The following is a 19552-nucleotide window of genomic DNA, read 5'->3' on the forward strand; positions in this document are numbered from 1 at the left end:
GTTAGCGCGCACGCCGATATATATATATATATATATATATATATTATGTATTTGTCTTAAGAATTAAGTTGAGTCCTAGCTCAATGCACTGGTGACCTTTCTAGCATAAACCGCAAGAAGTGTTTTGATGTTGCAATGAGTGAACTTCTTTATCAAATGCATGAAATGAGCGGTGCACGTGCTTATTATGGGAGTTGCTATATTAGATTCGAACTATACCCTTTTATTTAGGTGGTGCATGTTTCACATTATGAGCTCTTTTATGATGCCATCCCTATGCAGGGGATGAGCTCTATGCAGTGGATGAGAATGATGTATTCCAATTGCAGTATTTTGATATGCATGTTTGGTAATTGCTATATAATTTTTATCATCATTTTACTGTTTGGTTTAGGCAGCAATTGGAATCAAAATATGTCTTTTCCAACAAAAGACGTTGCCATTCTTACATTCCCAAAATTATTAACGCTTACAATTTCGAACTGTTTTTGTTTGAATTTATAATGCTGGTTATTTTGTCACAAAACACAAAAACAAATATTTGTGTTTGACATACTCTCTTTTCCAAAGGAAACCATACCCCAAAGTTGTAACTGAAATTAAATACGCAACCAAAATTGACAACTTTGCATGGACAAGATCTTTTCACATTGAAGCAGACATTGATGAAGTGTTTCCATTCAAATAAATAAAACTTCAACCAAACTTCAGAAACCTTAAGGGCAGTACAACTTTCTCTACATCTCTAGGGGTTAGACACATTTTTATACAAGCACCAAGGATCTAACATATAACCCAGACACAAATGAGACGAAAACAGATGACTCATTACATGTATCTGAGTAAAGCTTAAACAAAAACGAGAGTAGAGGAATCAAATTCGCTAGCCAGACATGAGAGACATGGCTCGTCTAAACTCCAGAGATTTGAGGGCTGACTCGGGGAAATGCTTATCAGGAACCCATAATTCTCCATTTTGGGGCAGCACTAATTGTTGTTGGCTACTCTTCTTAGCTTCCTCACCACCTTTTGCAGATGGGACTTCTTGCTTTTTCTTCACAAATTCAAAAAACTCTGCTACTTGTCGAGCATACCTTTTTAAAAAGTCAAATTGCACAACAAATAAGTCCTGATATGCGATGTTTTGTATTTAGGAAAGAAAAAAGAGAGTACCAAAGCAGCACGACAGTAATGTTAACATATTATTAGTATCAGTTGACGAAAAGAATCAAGGTTGCAGAAAACTAATGTTCTAACGCCCTGACTATGTCGTCAATAAACCTGGCCCGGAGATAATTTTCTTAAGCATTAGCATAGTCCCCTTCCACAAGATGGTGGAAGCCTTCAGTCTAGTTAATACTGTAATTTCTTCACTAAAGACATCACTTTATCAGAGACCCCATGTAATGACAGCCAAATATTAGAATGTAATTAGCCCGACACAAAGAATGTGTTCAGACAACACATTAACAGACCTCATATCAAGATTTGAAGCAATTAGATAAATCCCACATTTGATAAACAAACCCATGCTCGATTATGTTTTTACATGCTGAGTAAAACTAACTTTGCAACTACAATTACTTGGGGACATGAAGCAATTAACTATCAATAATACAGAAGAAGAATGCAACTTTGAGGCATAATTATAGTAGATATTCCAAACAACAGACCTCAAAATAAATCCACAATATAAGAGGACAAGAATCTAACAAACCATATTTCCAAACAAAATCACAGAAATGGGTAAGATTCCCGTGCAAGATTTTTAAGGATAGTTATCTTACTGCCTCTTTGCTTCAATGTCTATGCTAAAATCAATGTTTGGCTCGCAGTCAAGAACCAAAGCAGGAACCTGCAGACCATCAAAGAAAAATAAGCCACATTCTCAAGATGAGATAACAGAAGGTCACCAAGATCAACATGATACCTTTTGAATACTTGAATGCATATGATCACCCTCCAAATAGAACACACGGTCCCTAATATCAGGAGGTAAAGAGCTATCCATGTGTAAAGGAAGCTTACTAACAGACAAGACCCCATGATTACCACTCTGGAACGGGAAAAGCCAGCTTTCATGTTTTTCATGCAAGCCGTGGAGATACTCAAGGCTGACTCCACCTTCCTCGGCTCTCTGCCGTAGCTTCATTCTCTTGTGACAAGTATCAGGACTTGCTCTAAGATATATGAAACCATCAGGGATAAGCCCAGGCAAGGACGATACAACTGGGTCAAACCAGGAGTCATAGATGCTGATCTCCATCTCATTCATCCACTTCGCTTCATGAACAGCTCGCACAAAAACCTTTTTTATGTAACAATGAGATAAATGCATCAGCCTTGAAACACTAAGTTGGGTTTTGCTTCCCCTCAATGGGATCAACCAAACAAGATGAAAGAACTGAAAAGTTTCAATTGAATCAATTTTGGTCATTGCTAAATTTTGACGAGGTTAGAAAAATTCCAAACTCATTTTGAAATAAAACAATTTTTTCTCCACTCCTAGTGGAGGAGGGTCTGTAGGTATATATAATGATTGAGCTGAACAGAACAAACAGTGGAGTTAACAGAACGTCCCCAAACTTCATTGAAAATACTTAGAAACAAAGAAGCAGTATAATTTCAGTTCATCACACTTAGAAACAAAATACTTACCATCCTGTCACTAAAAACACTCCTTTCCATCAACCGGAGGGGCTTGATGCCACCAGAGGATTCTCTCTCCTGCATCAACCTTGTAACAAACACATAATTCTGGAAGGTATAGGCATACCTCTGCGGCTCAGCATAGAAAGCATTCAATATATTAAAATGGTCGGGTCCAACATCCTGCCACTTGTTAATAGGTTCTGGAACCACCTCAACAAGATCTCTTAGCTCAAGTGTTTCATTTGCTATTCTCTGAAGAAATGTTGTCTTTCCAACACTGATATTTCCCTCAACGCAGAAAGTAAGCCGCTTCTTCTGTGTATGCTTCACTTCTGAGTTCGAGCTGTCCTCCTTCAACTCTTCATCAACACTCTCTTTAATATAAGTAGTAATACTCTCAGCATGGTTTTTGTGGATGATTCCTACCGAACTTTGTAAATACTCAACCATCTTCTGACTACCTTTTCCAAAGAACTGCAAGCAGCAGCCCAAAATTCCTTGTCATTATAGAGTCATAAGTGTCCATATATCAGCCATAATGTAACCATTCCATCTATTAAAGAAAGAGCCTTGGTTTCTTTTTAATTTCCAAATCAATGCTACAAAAAATAATCATTCTAAATCACCATAATTTCTCTAACAATAGTCAGCAAAGGTTCAAATTATCTACTCAGATCATTTTCAGGCTACTGGGGTTGTAAACAACAATGCATTAAATCCATCAAACAAAAGAAAAAAAGTACCTTTAACATAATAATTTACTTGTTCAACTAGAGGCCTTCATGGACAAATTTCAGTATATTACACAATACCTTATCTCTATACAATTGCTTGAGCTCGGAAACTCCCCCAATACCCTTTTCCACCAGCTTTCTCAAGTTCCTCGGCCCCACGCCAGGAATCGCCAACAAGTCCGGGTTTCCAGCCAATAACCCGCCGCTCCCGGAACTCCTCTGCCGCCTATTACTCAACCTATTTGGCTTCTCCTCCGAACCCTTCTCAGCCTCTCCACCATCACCAGCGCTCAAATCCTCAAAACCCTCCAAACCCTTCTCTAAACCCTTGCAACCCTCTGCTGCCGAAACAGAAAACGACCCATCAGAGCTCGTGTGCAGCCACGCCGGCCGGGACCCCAAACCGGAGTCTTTGAGCACAAGCCAAGCCCGGGACGGGGCTCTGTCATGGACTGAGCAGCGGCAGAGGCCGCAGTTGATGCGATAGGGGATATTGTAAGTGGGTTTGCTGTGAACAGTAGCGGCGAGGGCTGAGCCGCCGCGAAAAGCCGTAGCTGCAGTGTGCATTCTTGAAGGGTTATCAGTTGAGCCCTTGAAAGCTTTTGATAGAATGCTTGAGGCCAAGGGGAGAGAGGAAAGAGGAGCCTTAGCCGAAGTGCACAGAATGGGGCCTGAGGGGCTTATGCGGAGCAGTTTCTGCATCACTGCTAAGCATTTCAGAGACCCTTTTGGATATTTTGTTTCTCTGTTTCACTGTGTTCTTTGTTGTGGGTGTGAGAGTGTCAGAGAAAGAAGGAAATAGAAAGAGAGAAGGGTTTTGAGGGTTTTTGAAACTCAGAATTGGGGAATTTTTTAGGGTTTTTTTAATTTATAGTTTTGTTTGCGGTCATTGATTACTGATGGGAAGGGGGTTTGTCTTTTGATTGGGGCTGTGGGCTGCGTCACGGATTTAGGGTTTTAGCAAGCTGACAGACATTTTCTTTTCTTTTCTTTCTTAAAAGGAGGGAAGAGAGACCGAAAGACCATGGACACAGATTTTTAAAGTCCGTAAAGGAAGGAGAGATTGTCTCATGCGGTAACGCTTATTTTTACCCCAATTTATTCCTCTAGCTGTGATTTTGACACGTACGTTATGGAAATGCGTCCAAAATTCGAAATTTACCAGAATAATGATATGAACAGCGATTTCTCTGTGGGCCCCTTTAGACGGAAGGATTTGAATTTGCACATGTTTGGCAAAACGAGTTGAAGTTATGGAGTTCACTTGAGAGGATTGATCCGTACAAACACTTTTTGGGTACAATCGATAATTTAAAAGGGGGAGGGAGTTTCTCAAGTCATGCCTTATACAAGTTTGTATTAGGAGTGATTCGAAATCTGGGACCACATCTTATATTCTCACATAAATTATATAAGGTCATCTCTCGTCATGGGTTATATCTCAAATATAGCCCTAAAATAATGCATAACTCATCTCCAGCTATGGGCTAAACAAAATTTTAGCCCTCCAACCGGGCCAAATGTAGCCCAGCTTTGGCTTAGGCCAAATTTATAGTGGGCCCATCAATGTGCTTTTTAACGGCCAACATTAAAGCACTTCCCATTCCCCTTTTTAAAAGCTAGATATACGTAGATTTTTAAAAGCTTTTTGATGTTTCAATTCGTAGTGTTTAAGAAAAAAGTATAAAAAATTGTTGGCAATGACCGTTGGAGGTCAGACCTACCCACTCCCCTTTTTAAATAAATAAATGTGGTCAGCTTTTCAAATCTTTTCAAGTGTTGTTTAAAAAATAATAATAAAAAAGTCTTGTTAATGACCGTTGGAGCTCAAACATTGAAACCCATCCTTTTTTTTTATTGCCTTTGTTGGCTTTATTATTATTATTATTATTATTTTAAATTTTAAAACCTAAAATTTGTCTATAAATACCTCTCCCACTCATTTCATTCCACATTTCTTACAAATTCTATCACTTTCTCTACTTATTCACAACTTTCCACACTCTTTCTTGTTGTCAAATATTTTCCACACTCATTTCCTACAAATTTATTTTCTTTACACTCTTTCTTGTTGTCAAATACTCTCCACACTCTTTCTTGTTTGAAAAATGTCCCGGACTTTGAAGAGACGAACTTGAATCCAAGTTAGAACTTGAACCCCAGTTGGAATCCATTGTAGAATTGGTTGAAAAAGTGTAGAAAAATATAGGAATTACAAAGGAATGAGATGAAGTTGTGAGATATGAATCGAAAACACTCCATTTATTGACATTTGAAGATGAAGATAAGAGGTGCCACGTCGACAAAAATCTAATCTGAAATCTGGATAGTTGTTAATAGATTGACACGTGTCACTCAAAAATCATAGCTCGAAAAATTATTTAGATTCCTTCAGGATAAGACATGTCACGTGAACACAAAATCTTATCAGAAATCTTGTTCTTAATACGTGTCATATATGGAATATTGTCTCTAAATAGTAGTTTAATTAAATTAAACAATATATAGTTGTGGAATGTACGAGTGTTGTATCATAGTTTTTCTCAAAATAATAAAATATGAATGATCCTAAAATATAACTATGCATGGCTAGATATGGAAAAATTTAGTCCTGCACTATTCTTTAAAAAATTAATATTTTGGGGAGCTAAATTTTTAGCCTGAACTACATTTAGCCCTATGACTAGAGATGGCCTAACATTCCTAAAGTATTGAACCATTGAATCAAAAGTTTCACTTGAACCAAAGGCAAAACGATTGACCTGATTTTGTATAGCCAAAACCTTTGGACGAAAGAACAAATGAAAGGATCATTGTCGCAAACAAAAGCGCAAGGATGTCTGGTCCTCTGGCTAGAAGAGTTGTGAGCTCCAAATTTGCACTCCATATGAGAAGGAATGGTTGAGGATGATTATGATAACCATTCACTTTGAACTGCGTTGTTTCAGGATATGAAACCCAATTAAGGGTTTTTTTTTTTTTTTTTTTTGTGGTTGGTTTCCCCACGAAAGATGACATATAATCTATATATATAAAGCAAAAGGCAGAGAATGGTGAAACATTCCAAATACCAGAAAATGCCCTTGGTTAATGCAAACATTAAGAATTCAAATTATTAATTAAATGAGGATAATACGGTAAATTCACACTTTTTCATATTTTAAAAAAGAAAAAGAAAAAGAAAAAGCAGATAATGGATCTTATTTTTATGGAACACAACTACCCATTATCTTTTTTAATTCTAAAATAAATTTAAATTTTTTAAAAAAAAAAAGCCTCTCGCAAGCGCGGAAGCGCGTGCAGAGAGGCTAGTATTCCTAATGTTTCTTCCAACATAGTCATAATATTTTTATAACTCTTTAACATTTTTTGTTTATGTGAAGAACAAAAAAATAAAACATGCAAAAAGAAGAAGATATATGTTCAAAGTGAACTTGAATTGACCCCTCTCTTTTTTTGTGTGTTCCTTGAATTTTTGTGGATTTTTCCCTCAATATTAATGCAATATTCACTCTCATATGTCTGGAGATGGTTGATTTGTCCAATAATTAACTACAATTGAAGTTATATATACTTATCACGCGCCAGCAAATTCTACCTTTCTATCTCCTTCTCTCTAATTCTCCCTCAACGCTCAAAGTTTCTCCCCTGTTCGGGCACCAATGACCGCCGATTTTGTCCCAAAATATCCCCCTCTCTTTCCTCTACCTAACCCATCCAAAATTAAGGCCATCCAACCGCAATGAAAGACGGTGGCTCATTCGAAAGAAAACCCAAAATTATATAGTAACAATTTTGGAATTTGAATAAACAACCGCAGTAGAAGACGGTGGCTCGTTCAAAAGAAAACCCAGAATTATATAGTAACAATTTTGGAATTTGAATAAAATCAACACTCTTAAGTCCATAACTCAACATTGCTCTTCAAAACAAGACTTCTATCTCCTTCACTTTGAATAGGGACTATGAATGGCTTCATTTTTGTTGGACACCCAACAACACCGAAGAATGAAATGATGTCATGAATATCAAGGAGGGGAAAAAAATGAAAAATGCTCTCCCCCAAGCAATAGTAAGCCAAAAGGAAATTGACCGTCAGATTGGCTAATTATCAAAAATAGTATCCACTCTGTCTTCTCATCATCAGGAACAGATTTCAGTAAATAAAATTCTTCTGGGTTGCTACTCATTAGTAATCGAACAACCTTCAACATTTGCAATCTACTGAGGTTTGGTGTCTTTGAAACCACTTCATGTATGTCTTGATTATTTACTAACTTAATCATCGAACTGGGCCGGGCTGCCCAAGAACTTAAAAATTAAGGTTTGGACTTTACCCTTTACACAACGGGCCAAGTTAAGCGCGCTCACAATATCGGGTCGAGTTCGGGCTACCCCATCGGGCTTGGACCATTTTTATAAGCCTAGTGGTGGGAGTGGTTGATTTAGTGTGAGTCATGGGGGTTGGACATGAAATGCCAATTTTGCACCTAAATTGGGGGAAGGACCAAAATATAAATCTTGCTTAATTTAGGACCAATGTTACCTATAAACCAATGAAAAATATAATTAAGAAAATGATATATGTTCTAGATTTCAATAGTATGATACAAGTGGATGTATTCGTCTCAATTATGGATTTTGCTAATAAATCTACTTTTTAGTTGGATATTGATAATAAAAAGTAAAGAAAATAATTGGGAAATACGTGTTGAGTAATGCCACACTTACCACATTTTTATTCCACATTTCTATATCATATTATGTGGCATATCCATATCATATGCTACATCAATTAAATGAATGAAGTGTATTTTAATAAATAAAATTTTTTAAAACAAAAATTAGTATTTTACATGACATGGTATGCACACATCAGCTGCCACATCATGTAGTGTAAAATTGTGGTACAAAAATGTGATAAGACTTGGATGATGTTGTCATATATACTTACATACATGGGCATCTATTTCTTAATATTAATAATATTGATATATATAGTGTTTGTTTGAAGAATAAAATTGAATCCAAGCTTAAATAAAATGTTTTGCTCAAATCTATTTTTCCCCTTGAGTCTTTTATATTTCTCTATTTTTCCTCCACCTGACTTTTGGAAATTTTTATATAGGGCATAATTGTTTCGACGAGCAAAAGTTTTCAGCCCTAGAAAAGTATAATGTTAACTTGAATACATTACTAACAAAGATATTATCTAAAAACATTTCACTTACAGGATATAGAAGTGGTGTTGTCGAAGGGAAATCTGAAAAAGTACTTTATGCCATGTATGGTCTAGGGCAATGCTGGAATATAATGACGGCCATACATTGTGGAAGATGTGTTAGTGCAGCAGGACAAGAGCTTCGCGTACTTTGTCCTTATATTCGAGGAGCAATAATTTGGTATGAAAATTGCCTCTTAAAATACTCAGATACACATTTCATAGGTATAAGTGACACAGATAATGTGGTTCGTTTGACGAACATAAGATTCATTGGTACTCCCTTGTTGTTTGGTAAGAAAGTTCATGAGTTGTTAACCCACTTATGTTCTAAAGCTTCTGTGAATCTGCTGATGTACCTTTATGGGAAGTTATAGCTAGGGAAATCAAATAATGATTCAGTTTATGGTGCGTCTCAATGTACTGGGATCTTTTTAGTACAGATTGCAGGAGGTGTCTTGATGTCGAAATGAGTGAATTTTTTCAAAATCGTGGAATGAGTGGGGGGGCATGCTTGTTATGGGAGTTGCTATATCAGATTTTAGATATATCCATTTACTTAGAAATAGTTGTTTCACTTGATGAATTTCGATAATGTAACTCGTATGCTTATTTTAGGGGGATGAAAATCACGGATTCTCATTACATTGTTTGAACATGCTACGGTTATCACTATGTAGTTTATTTATTATTCTCAATGTTTGGTATGTGCAATAAGAGTAAGGTCATGTTAGGAAGACTATCTTTAGATACCAATTTGGGTATCATCTTTTTAATAGAGCAGGAGCCCATCAATACAATGGGTCTCACCTCTATTAGAGATATGTACACAAATTGGTCTCTAAAGTTAGTCTCCCTAATATTTTCGGTAATGAAAAATACACTTTGTATTCAAAAAGGACAATGATTATTTTACATTCCCAATATTCTATAGAGTATTAAGCCTGCCATTGTTTAGTTTGGAATGGGTAATGGGGCTTACCATAACTAAAAATCAAGACTTTCGTTTTGGTAACTACGGTTAATTTTGTATATTTCAATACTTTTGGTGTGTATTCGGTTATTTTGGTTAATTTAATATTACATATTTTTAGTAAGCATATTTTTTGTCATTCGCTAGAGAATAGAATGGAGTATTATATTAGGTTGTCACAAGATTGTCTCTTACGTGAATCGAACAAAGTGTACTTGGAGGTTAAGGAGAGAGTTTAACCCACTTTTTTACTGTGGTGCCAGCCCATGAATAAGCACATTTTTAGAACTCTTAAAACATTAGAAGAACATTTTGGTGACACTATCTATTGTATAAGAATATTACTAAAAGACACAATTTGAATTTATTATATATGTCTATATGTATAATTTGAATTTATTAGCAATGTGCCAGAGACTTGTCACCACCTTTGTGGAATTTAGGTTGGCTCAGCCGGTTTTCTTGGAGGAGGGAGATGGATGAAGGTTTAGGCTCTAGGGAGAGGAAATGGCCGTATTTTGGGTAAGTATAGCGGAAATATGGGCTTTTTGAAAATTTTAGGGATGAGGAGATGGAGATTTTACAAGATAATTCTGTGTTTGGGCATCTTTATGGGCTTTAGTTATTTTGGATATGCATTTTTAGCTTTTGACAAAACAAAAGCTACTTTGTGTGTGTGTTTTTTATTTTATTTTATTTTTTTTGCGCCAAATGTTAGGGGATTATATTTATAAATTACGTAATAAGCGCAGTATAAATACAAAAGTCACAATTAAGGGGTTAAGTGGACCACTTTAATTTTAAAGGAGTAAAATGAAATTTGACCAAAATTTTAGGATTTGTATAGTTAAAAAGCCTTATATTAATAATACAAGTATTGAAAACTTATGGTGGAGAATTGTTGCTTGTGATGATATTTTTTCTATGAATCATGAATATCATGAATATATCATTTCATTGTTACAATTATTTTTTACATGAAAAATAAATTGAGAACTTTTACACGTGGACTCCACGTAGAAAAATTCGTGAATACACATACACCTCTTTACAGCCCACCAACCATACATTCATCTTTTCTTCAATTTAATTGACCAACTATACCCATCTAACAAAATAACTCGAATAACTATTCCCTTTAATCCATCAATCCTGCACATATTTCGAAGAAATTTTATTAAAATATGTATTTTTTTCATTTTACATGTCATGTTATTTTATTTTACAGTATTTAATTATTTGAACATATAAATGACTAATTTGCCTTCATATTTAATGACAAATTGATGAAATATTCAGAATTTGGACGACGATGGGAAATTGAGAATAAAATTTAGTTCAAGTCCTTAATTTTCTAAAAAATAAAAAGATCAGTAAATAAATTGATAATTAAGTACAAGTTTAGGGGGCAATTTGGTGAAATACCCAAGAATTGATCCAAGGATTATAAAAGAAACAAAAGTTCTGTGGAATCTTGAGATACGTAGGCATATGAGGAGGAAAAGTTTAGGGTTTAGGGGAAAAAAGTGAATAAAGAACAAAGATTGTGGGCAACACTCAATGAAGGCCACAGTAGTGTTATCTTCCAAAATCTAGCTGTTCTCTCCCTCTGTGAGTCCTAAAGGAAAATTTCATAGAGGGGGGAGGAGGAAGAAACGTCACTGCCCCTCTTCCCCATCCTCTCTTCTCTTCTTTTCCTTTTAAGTTAGTGAATAAGTCTATTGGGGCGTTTTGAATAAAAAACCTCTTATAGTGGTTTCTTCTAAGCCATGGTTATATTGAAGTTCCTCATCACCCATTTTAGTCTATGTTTTCAATCAAATCATACTCCCAGAATCCACTCCCTAACGCCACTCATCTTCTTTAATTTTTATTCTACATCGTCTTTGACAAAGGTTGTTGCAAATCACCAAATTGTTCTTTGGCAAAGTTGTTGTTTTCATTTATTTGTTCGCTCTTATGCACAGGTAAATCGTTAGAAATCATATTTTCCATAGATCTGTTATGGAAAAGCAGGGGTGGGTGTAGCCGCGACGGAACTTCTTCAGATGGTGGTAGGGTTCGTTTAGGCTCATGGGTTGATTTAGGGTTTTGGTTATGTTGGGTTTGTGGGCTTTGTTTGGGCTTATGGCTAATTGTGGTGATGTGAGTTAGTAGTTTTAGTGCAGCTTTCATACATGTTAGTTTTAGCATGTTAGTTTGTTGCCCTCTTAAGATTGGTATTTTAGATGTCTTGTTGATGTCTTTGATCGTACAGTTGAAGTTTATCTATTGAAGTTTCTGTTTGGTTAAAAAAATAGGAGGAAAAGTTCCCTTAGGTCTACTAGGGGTTTATGTGGGTGAGTGCTTGGGTTAGTATTTATATGGGTATTATGAAAATAAAGGATGGTGGGAAAAGAAAAATATTATTTGATATTCAACGTGGTAAGTTTAAGAGACGTCGACATATATAAGAAATTTATAACTCAAGTGATTAAAAGCAGTTATTCCACATTCGAAGTCGTGTGTCCGAATTGTTCTAACAGTTATATAATAACTCTTTTTATATATATAAAGCCAACATAATGCGCACACACAAGAAGTTTAACCCAACATATTGGTTAATTGGTTAATGGTTAAATGTCTATTCAGAATCGGCACCGAATGTCTATTTTCTCATACCGATAAGAATTAGGGCAGAGAGTGTCATGTCTTGAAGCCAAATGCCAAAAAATTAGGTGCAAAGTATCATGGCTTTTCCCTAGCTTTCTAGAAGCACTAGAGCTAGAAGCAAGTTCCATATTGAGGAAAGTAAATTGTAAAATAAAATATACCCAATAAGAAAACAAATTTTTTTTAAAATATCCACAAGCACACAAGCACAAGTCGACCCCATTGCACAATGGATTGATGAGAAGGGACAGGAGGTAGTTGCCCTTTCTAACGTCACCTCATGCACCAACCTCTACCAACCATGCATACAAACACACACACACACACTCTCTCTCTCTCTCTCTCTCTCTCTCTCTCTCTCTCTCTCTCTCTCTCTCTCTCTCTCTCATAGTCATGACTCATGTGCATGTTCTTCAATTTAATTCGAAGCTGGTAGAGTCTATCCTTTTGTGGTTCTTATCATATTGTTGCTTCTCCCACATCGAAGCCCACATGAATGGGTAGGTACGCTCTCCTATTTGTTTTATGGGTTCATTGTACTTTACCCACAATCATGGTTTTAGGGCATCTAATAATTCGGTCTTTACCTTTTAAAGCTGGCAAAATATTACGTCGATTAGCTTTTGGTGTGTGCGAAAAAGAAAATTACCTGATGGTCGAAGTTACGTACGAACCTCTAAAGAGAAATAGAAAATAGGGTTATGCGGCTGCCTCTCGTTTGGTTTCGTATACAACTCTAGCTAGCTTTTTTGCAAACTCAAAAGTCAAACATATGGGCACGAGGAATGAAAAGGCTGGATATCACTTTAATTTCATGTTTTTTTTATTTAAATTTAGATGTGATTTCGTTTTGACTTCTCAAATTGAAAGTTTATAGATAGAACACAACGCATCATTTTAGATCAACAAATTTATTAGTTTCTTTCATTTGTTCCCTTTCTTTCTTCCTTTGATAATCTTCACTTTCTTTGTATTCCTCCTGTTAATTTTATACTTTGTTCTATCCAGTCGATATTGGGAGAGGTCGATTCTAACAGGACATCGAATACAAGAACAACTGTTTTAAACTACTTGAGCTACAAACTCCCTTACGTTATACTCTTATTTTTATGATACAAGTATAGTTAGGGGGGCTTATTTCTTGCTTCTCCTTTACAATAGGCCTTTACCATTCGAACCAAATGAAATGTATTCTTATTCTTTACTCATTAGCCTATGAAAAATATACTTTAATAAGAAGAACAAAATTATGTACATGCACCCCATCCTCTCTCCAATTTACTTATATGTCAATACTAAAAGCTTTAGAAAAAAAAAAAAAAAAAAAGCAATGGTGGATGATGATGGATGATTTACTTATATGCCAGATAAACAAATAGCCAATAACCCCCTTACCTTTTAAAAAGGCATCAAATTTGGCTGGCTTAAATCTAAATTCTCAATATTCCCATTAATCCAGGAATCTCATACCTCACTGGATGGCCACATGCATAACCTTCTTCTTCTCTCTTCACTTCTGACTCACCCCACCACCACCACCACCACCACCAAACCCTTAACTAACCAACTGTTTTTATTTATTTTTTCTCCATCTTATTAATTTTTAATTAGAGATCGGTTACCTACCTTCCAAACATGTCACATGTACATCCTTTTTCTTTTTTTCTTTTTTTTTTTGTATTGGATGTCACATGTACATCTTGCTTCTCCTTTTTGCCTTCTCTATCTTCACATGAGATATTTAAATTCATTATCACTCTATTATGCTTTCTGATAACTAAAATATCCTCATCACCACCACCACCAGGACCCACTCTCTTATTGAAACTTTTGGGTAAATGCTGTATGGCTCATGTAAATCCTTCTAAAAATTGGCATGCTAATATTGCTTTTAAAAAGTGAAAAATATAAAAATACAAATAACGTAATAGTGTAGTGGTTTGGAGGAAATGTTCCCCAAGGAAAGATTATAAGTTCGAGTCTTAGCATCCACGTAGTGTGTGTGAGTTTAGTATGTTATTGTCCATTTCGATAAAAAAAAGTCCTCATAAAACTAGAAAATAAAAAAGCAAAATCTTATGATTGGAGTAGTCCTCCTTTCATGAGCTGATTTTTCTATTAGAGATCATTTTAATTACTGCTTCCATTTCTATTGGTCATTGTTATATTTTGCAATACTTTAATTTGGGCTTCTCGTCTTATCTCAGCTGGAAATTGACTGTGATTATAAAGTATTAAAATCCATATTCTTGATCACTCATCTCCTTCGAGCTTCGACTATCAGAACAATCATTCAAGATCTTTGGCAGCTATACTTCTGGATTTTCGTCAAGTTTCGTTAAATCATGCTTATAGGGAAACAAATCAAGTGGTTGATACTTTGGCTAAACGAGATCATGCATCTTCAAATACTTGCGTTTGGTTAAAAAAAACACTATATATTACGATTGAGAGATCCTGAAATAAATTTATTTAAATAATATTTTTATGGGGCTCACTCTGCTCCTATTTCAAAAATTTGAAGCATCTATGTTTTATGTATTCTCTCAATCATCGCAGCAAAAATCATTTAACCATAAATTATATAATTACTCAATTAAATGATTGTCATTTTAGTTTTCCACGAAACACCTTAGTTCATCTCTTTTAGATAAATCTACATAAAATAAATCTTATGTCTAACATTAGGGTGGGTGGGGACATGTTTCCATCGTTAAGATAGATTTTCCCCACAGATTATGCCCCCACCCAAATACCCAAATCAATATAAACTCAATCCTACCAGCTTCAATCTCACACAATCAAACTGTATATAATTATTTAATGAGTTGGTGTTTCTAGGTGGAGAGAGATCCGCCATTCCTGAGACAAGATTCCATATATACACGTGGTTTTATTAAATCATACTAATAATTTTTATTTCCTTCATTAGTGGTTGGTAGGTCTAACCATTCCCATTCCCATGGCACGTTTAATCTTGGACTGTCCCAAGGTTCTAGAACTAGATGTTTTTATAATCTTGGACTGTCCCATTCTTTTTTTTTTTCCAGTCAGATTTAGACCGAAATGAAGGAAATTGAAAACGACACTCTTAAAAACTTTAGGTAGAATTTAATGTTATTATAGCATTTAAATAAAAAAAGTCATGGCAGCTACTAGCTAGGAACAACGTGTTTAGTTTGCGGGACAAGTCATAATTGTGAAAGTAGATTGGAGGAGGATGCATTTGAATCCAAGACAGCCAAAAAATCACAACTGTTTATTCTATTGATTTTTTTAAAATTAAATTAAATTAAATCCAGCACTGTTGTATGATAATTTATTCCTAATCAGACCTCCATTATCATGGCTTGTCCACACACACCAACAATTTGATGTTATAGCACTAGTGGTCTTAGTCAACGGTCAATGTTTAAAGAAGTAAGTGCTTAATTTGTGTTGGCAATAAACTTAAAAAGTGATTTTAAATAGGCCAAAGTCACTTTTGAGAAGATGCACTTCCCATATGCTTCTCTAGAAAATCACTTAAAGTGATTATATGGAGAAGTGATTCTTCATGAAAGTGATTATTGTCCTATCCAAAATCACTCACAAATGAGCATAAAGTTTTCACATACCAGTTGCATCACTCGTTCAAAGATCAAGCTGCTATTTAGAATTTTATGTCGAAGAAATTCAGCTTTGTTTCTTAAATTTTTTTTTTTTTTCAAAGATAAAAATTCAATCTGAATTGATGAAGGCAAACCTTTGTGTCTTTACAGGAGTGTATGTACTCTGAAAGCAAATATCACCAATTTGTTGTATATTTGTCTCTAGCTACTTGATTGGAGGATGTTTCAAATTTGATTCATGTGAACGACAAAAACTGTATATATTTGTAATGAGTTCGATATTTAGTAAATTAAAACCCATTGTAATGATATAAATTGATATAAGTGTATTGTTCCGTTGTAAAAATAAAAATGAATAATTATTTGTAAGCGACCAAGAATTGTTCTTTCTCGACGGCAAAAATATTTATACTTACATGCACATCATAGGAATAGGGCTACAAAAACGAGAAGAAGAAAAAAAAACTAAAAAAAATCACGTTTAGATACTTATCCAGATAGGCTTTTAACAGAACACTTCTCATATTCTAATCGTTTGAATAAAAATTCAATGACTAAATTAATAGAAGAAAGTCAATCAATCAACCTAATAATAATAATGAAATTAATATTAAGTAAATTTAGGTTTTAGCCATGTGTATGTTGCAACGTGACTGTGCAATTATGTCATCCTAAATACATAGTTTTATGCAAGCTAGTTAGGTGGGTGTAATGATCCCAATAAATAAATCATCACTTGATAAAATAAATAAATAAATAAATCATCACTCATACTCAGGTGGATGGTAGGTTTTTGAGAATATGGTACACCAAATAATTTAAGTCAAAGAAAATAAGATACGAGAAAAAGAATATGGTATCACCATTGCTTATCTTTACCTAAATCTACCCAAAATTGGTTACATAAAGTCAGGTTGATCCATATATACCAGAGAAGAAAGTTAGTCTGGTCATTTATTCTAGCAAGTGGGATTGGACTGATTGATTGACAAGCTTAGATTCCTAATTGCATGCAAAGGTAGGAGTCGGCGGGTTGGAATCATTGGTCTTAAATTGAACTAATGAAGAAGGTATGGTGCTATAAAAAATTCAATCGGGGACTATAATATAGTGTCACGTAATGTTATTAGTCGAATATATATTATTAAAATTGTACCTTAACATATAAATTCGTCAATCATTACCTGGTGTTGATAATTTCATGTAGCATTGTTCCGGTCAAATACAGAATTTCTTGATAAGTATATGTAACAAGTGGATTTTTTTTAACAAAACTGCCCTTATTATGTCCCACAGAAATTGACACTTCCTCCAACTGTTTCTGATTGATGTTATGGAAGTCAAGCACCCGAATAATGCCGGTTGCCAAACACAAATTACAGCTCACTAGAGAGAGAGAGAGAGAGAGAGAGAGAGAGAGAGAGTTTGGCAGAAATTATCCATACGTTGTGTGCATCAAATGCACATGTAGGATGGATAGTCTTTGCACATGCGACAAGTTTTAAATATAGCCAAACCTCATCAGCTTTGGCGACCCTACATCTCAAATTTCAAATGAAATATTGAGTGAACTCATCAAATCTCTAATTTCAATGATAAATTGTACAGAGACAAAATTCAAAACGGAAAAAGTGAAATTAGAAGCAAATAATTATTAAATAGTACTAAAATACGATCGCTTAATTCAACCGGTTCATACGTTATAATATGAATAATCAGTTCGCATGTTATAATATGAATAGACGGTAGTATTTCATTATAATATACTTGTTCCATGATAACACTATCATTACTCGTACAACAAGAGTTACATCCAGAAAGTAAGGGATTCAAGTGAAGGTAACAACAACTATACCAAATCTATAAGATTTATCAAAAGAAAAAAAGAATTTAACCCCAAAAAGAGAAAAAACATGCTATGAATTCAAAGGTCTGTGAAATCTGTAGAACCCATTTGTGCACTGACAATTCCTACAAGCCTCGCTGCTCTGGAATCCAACCTGACAACACAAACACACCGCCTGAGTCACCCCCGCCTTATGCACTGTCCCAAAAACCTGGTAATTATTCTGCTGCAGTCTTGACTCGGCCGAGTTCCCTGACGAAGCCCGAGTTGGCTCGGACTGGAAGGGCTCCAGCCCAATTGAAAGATCCAAGTTGAGGTCACTACACTTGTACATATAATGATCTTGCAATTTCTGCTGTTGCTGTTGTTGTTGTTGTTGGTCTTCCTCTGTGGTGGTCCCACTGCTGGCCTCTTCTATGTTGTCCTCTTCCATCTTGGGCTTGAACAATACAATATTGCTGTTGTGGTTGTTGTTGTTCGAGGAGGTTTTGTTGATGGTTTTGTGATGCAATATGGAATTTTTGTTGGTGGTTTTATCGACGACGGCGGATGGCGGAGAAATGTTTCTGAAATCTAAGCGAGAAGCAGGTGTCGTGGCGGCCGCTGCCGCCGCTGCGGTTGTGGTGTCGTTGAGCGGACGGTGGGTTTGAGGGTCGAGGCCACGGCTGATGAGCTTCCGCTTGATGTGTGTGTTCCAGTAGTTTTTTATTTCGTTGTCGGTTCTTCCCGGCAATCGCCCCGCAATCAATGACCACCTAAAAACAACAAACCAAATTACAATTAATAAGAATGACAATTGAATTTTCCAACGATCATTTCGTCTAGTAAGAAAATTCTGACGAAACCAATAAGAATGATCATTGAATTTCAATGATTCAATGATTATTTCGTCTCAAGGAGGTTTTGAGTTCAAATCTCATACGAAATTTTGTTGTTGTTTAGAAGAAAAGTAGTTAAGATTGACAAAGTGATTTCCGAACAATAATTTTCCCAGCAACAAAGCAACCAACAAAGAAAAGTGGGCCATGAATAAGATTACATACTTGTTTCCAAGTAAGCTATGGAGCTTGATGATGAGCTCATCTTCTTCTTCTGTGAAATTTCCACGCTTGAGGTCAGGGCGAAGGTAGTTTATCCATCTCAGCCTACAGCTCTTGCCGCACCTAAGCAACCCTACAGGCATTAATTGGACACAAAAATAAGTACAAATTCAATTAATTTAAGCAAAACTAAATCATGGGTTATAGTTAAGTACATATGAAACAGTATTATATATATATATATAGATAATTGAATTTAAAGATTTGAAAATATATATATACCAGCGGCTTTGGGGAGGGAGCGCCAGCAGCCTTCGCCATGGACGCGGATGTAATCGATGAGGCGCTGGTCTTCTTCTTTGGTCCAAGCGCCTTTGTTGGTGTGAGCTTTCTCACAGCAAGGTGACCTCCCCATCAAATTTTTTGTTCTTGTTCTTGTTGTTGCTGCTTAATTTTTGTAATGATTAATTAAGAAATCAGATTGAACAGAAGACAACAGAACTGCAATAAGTAGCTATATTGGAAGAGAGAGATTGTGGTATATGTAGCAAACAGTGAGTTGTTATATGGATAAGTAGGACTGGTTTGTTTTTGTGGTGTTTTGTCTGTACCCGTTTTGAAAGAGCTGAAAAGGATAAGAAGAGAAAGACCAGTACAATTCAGAACAGAGAAAGAGAGAGGGAGAGAGAGTTTTGGTTTTGTTGAAATTTTGGGAAGAAAGAGATTTATATGTACAAAGGGTGGGGATGATGAGAGAGAGAGAGGGAGAGAGAGATTTATGAGGAGAGTTGAGGTGGGGAGGGAAGGATTTGACCGAGTTGGT

The 19552-nt window shown here is 35.5% G+C and overlaps 2 protein-coding genes across 2 annotated transcripts; both read right to left on the reverse strand.

The window, feature by feature from the left end:
* LOC18793423 lies at positions 622–4463 on the reverse strand. Its single transcript, XM_007225569.2, has 5 exons — positions 3465–4463; positions 2659–3126; positions 1931–2308; positions 1788–1855; positions 622–1094 (listed from the first exon to the last, which is right to left on the reverse strand). Exons 1-5 carry the CDS (start codon positions 4086–4088, stop codon positions 884–886), a joined length of 1749 nt encoding a protein of 582 aa, XP_007225631.1. The 5' UTR covers positions 4089–4463; the 3' UTR covers positions 622–883.
* LOC18788956 (transcription repressor MYB6) lies at positions 17569–19552 on the reverse strand. The gene is made up of 3 exons (XM_007222892.2): positions 19012–19552; positions 18733–18862; positions 17569–18444 (listed from the first exon to the last, which is right to left on the reverse strand). The coding sequence occupies exons 1-3, from the start codon at positions 19142–19144 to the stop codon at positions 17760–17762; spliced, it is 948 nt and encodes a 315-aa protein (XP_007222954.1). The 5' UTR covers positions 19145–19552; the 3' UTR covers positions 17569–17759.

The sequence above is a fragment of the Prunus persica genome, chromosome G1, assembly GCF_000346465.2.
Source record: "Prunus persica cultivar Lovell chromosome G1, Prunus_persica_NCBIv2, whole genome shotgun sequence".
Lineage (NCBI taxonomy): Eukaryota > Viridiplantae > Streptophyta > Magnoliopsida > Rosales > Rosaceae > Prunus > Prunus persica.

What these genes read in the sequence shown, in the direction of transcription:
- LOC18793423 (XM_007225569.2), bottom strand. Translation starts at nt 4,088, where the DNA reads ATGCAGAAACTGCTCCGCATAAGCCCCTCAGGCCCCATTCTGTGCACT. An exon ending in AGCAATTGTATAGAGATAAG is followed by an intron (nt 3,127 to 3,464) that starts GTATTGTGTAAT and finishes TGCTGCTTGCAG; the next exon opens with TTCTTTGGAAAAGGTAGTCA. An exon ending in GTGTTTTTAGTGACAGGATG is followed by an intron (nt 2,309 to 2,658) that starts GTAAGTATTTTG and finishes TACATAAAAAAG; the next exon opens with GTTTTTGTGCGAGCTGTTCA.
- LOC18788956 (XM_007222892.2), bottom strand. Translation starts at nt 19,144, where the DNA reads ATGGGGAGGTCACCTTGCTGTGAGAAAGCTCACACCAACAAAGGCGCT. An exon ending in CTCCCTCCCCAAAGCCGCTG is followed by an intron (nt 18,863 to 19,011) that starts GTATATATATAT and finishes TAATGCCTGTAG; the next exon opens with GGTTGCTTAGGTGCGGCAAG. An exon ending in CATAGCTTACTTGGAAACAA is followed by an intron (nt 18,445 to 18,732) that starts GTATGTAATCTT and finishes TGTTGTTTTTAG; the next exon opens with GTGGTCATTGATTGCGGGGC.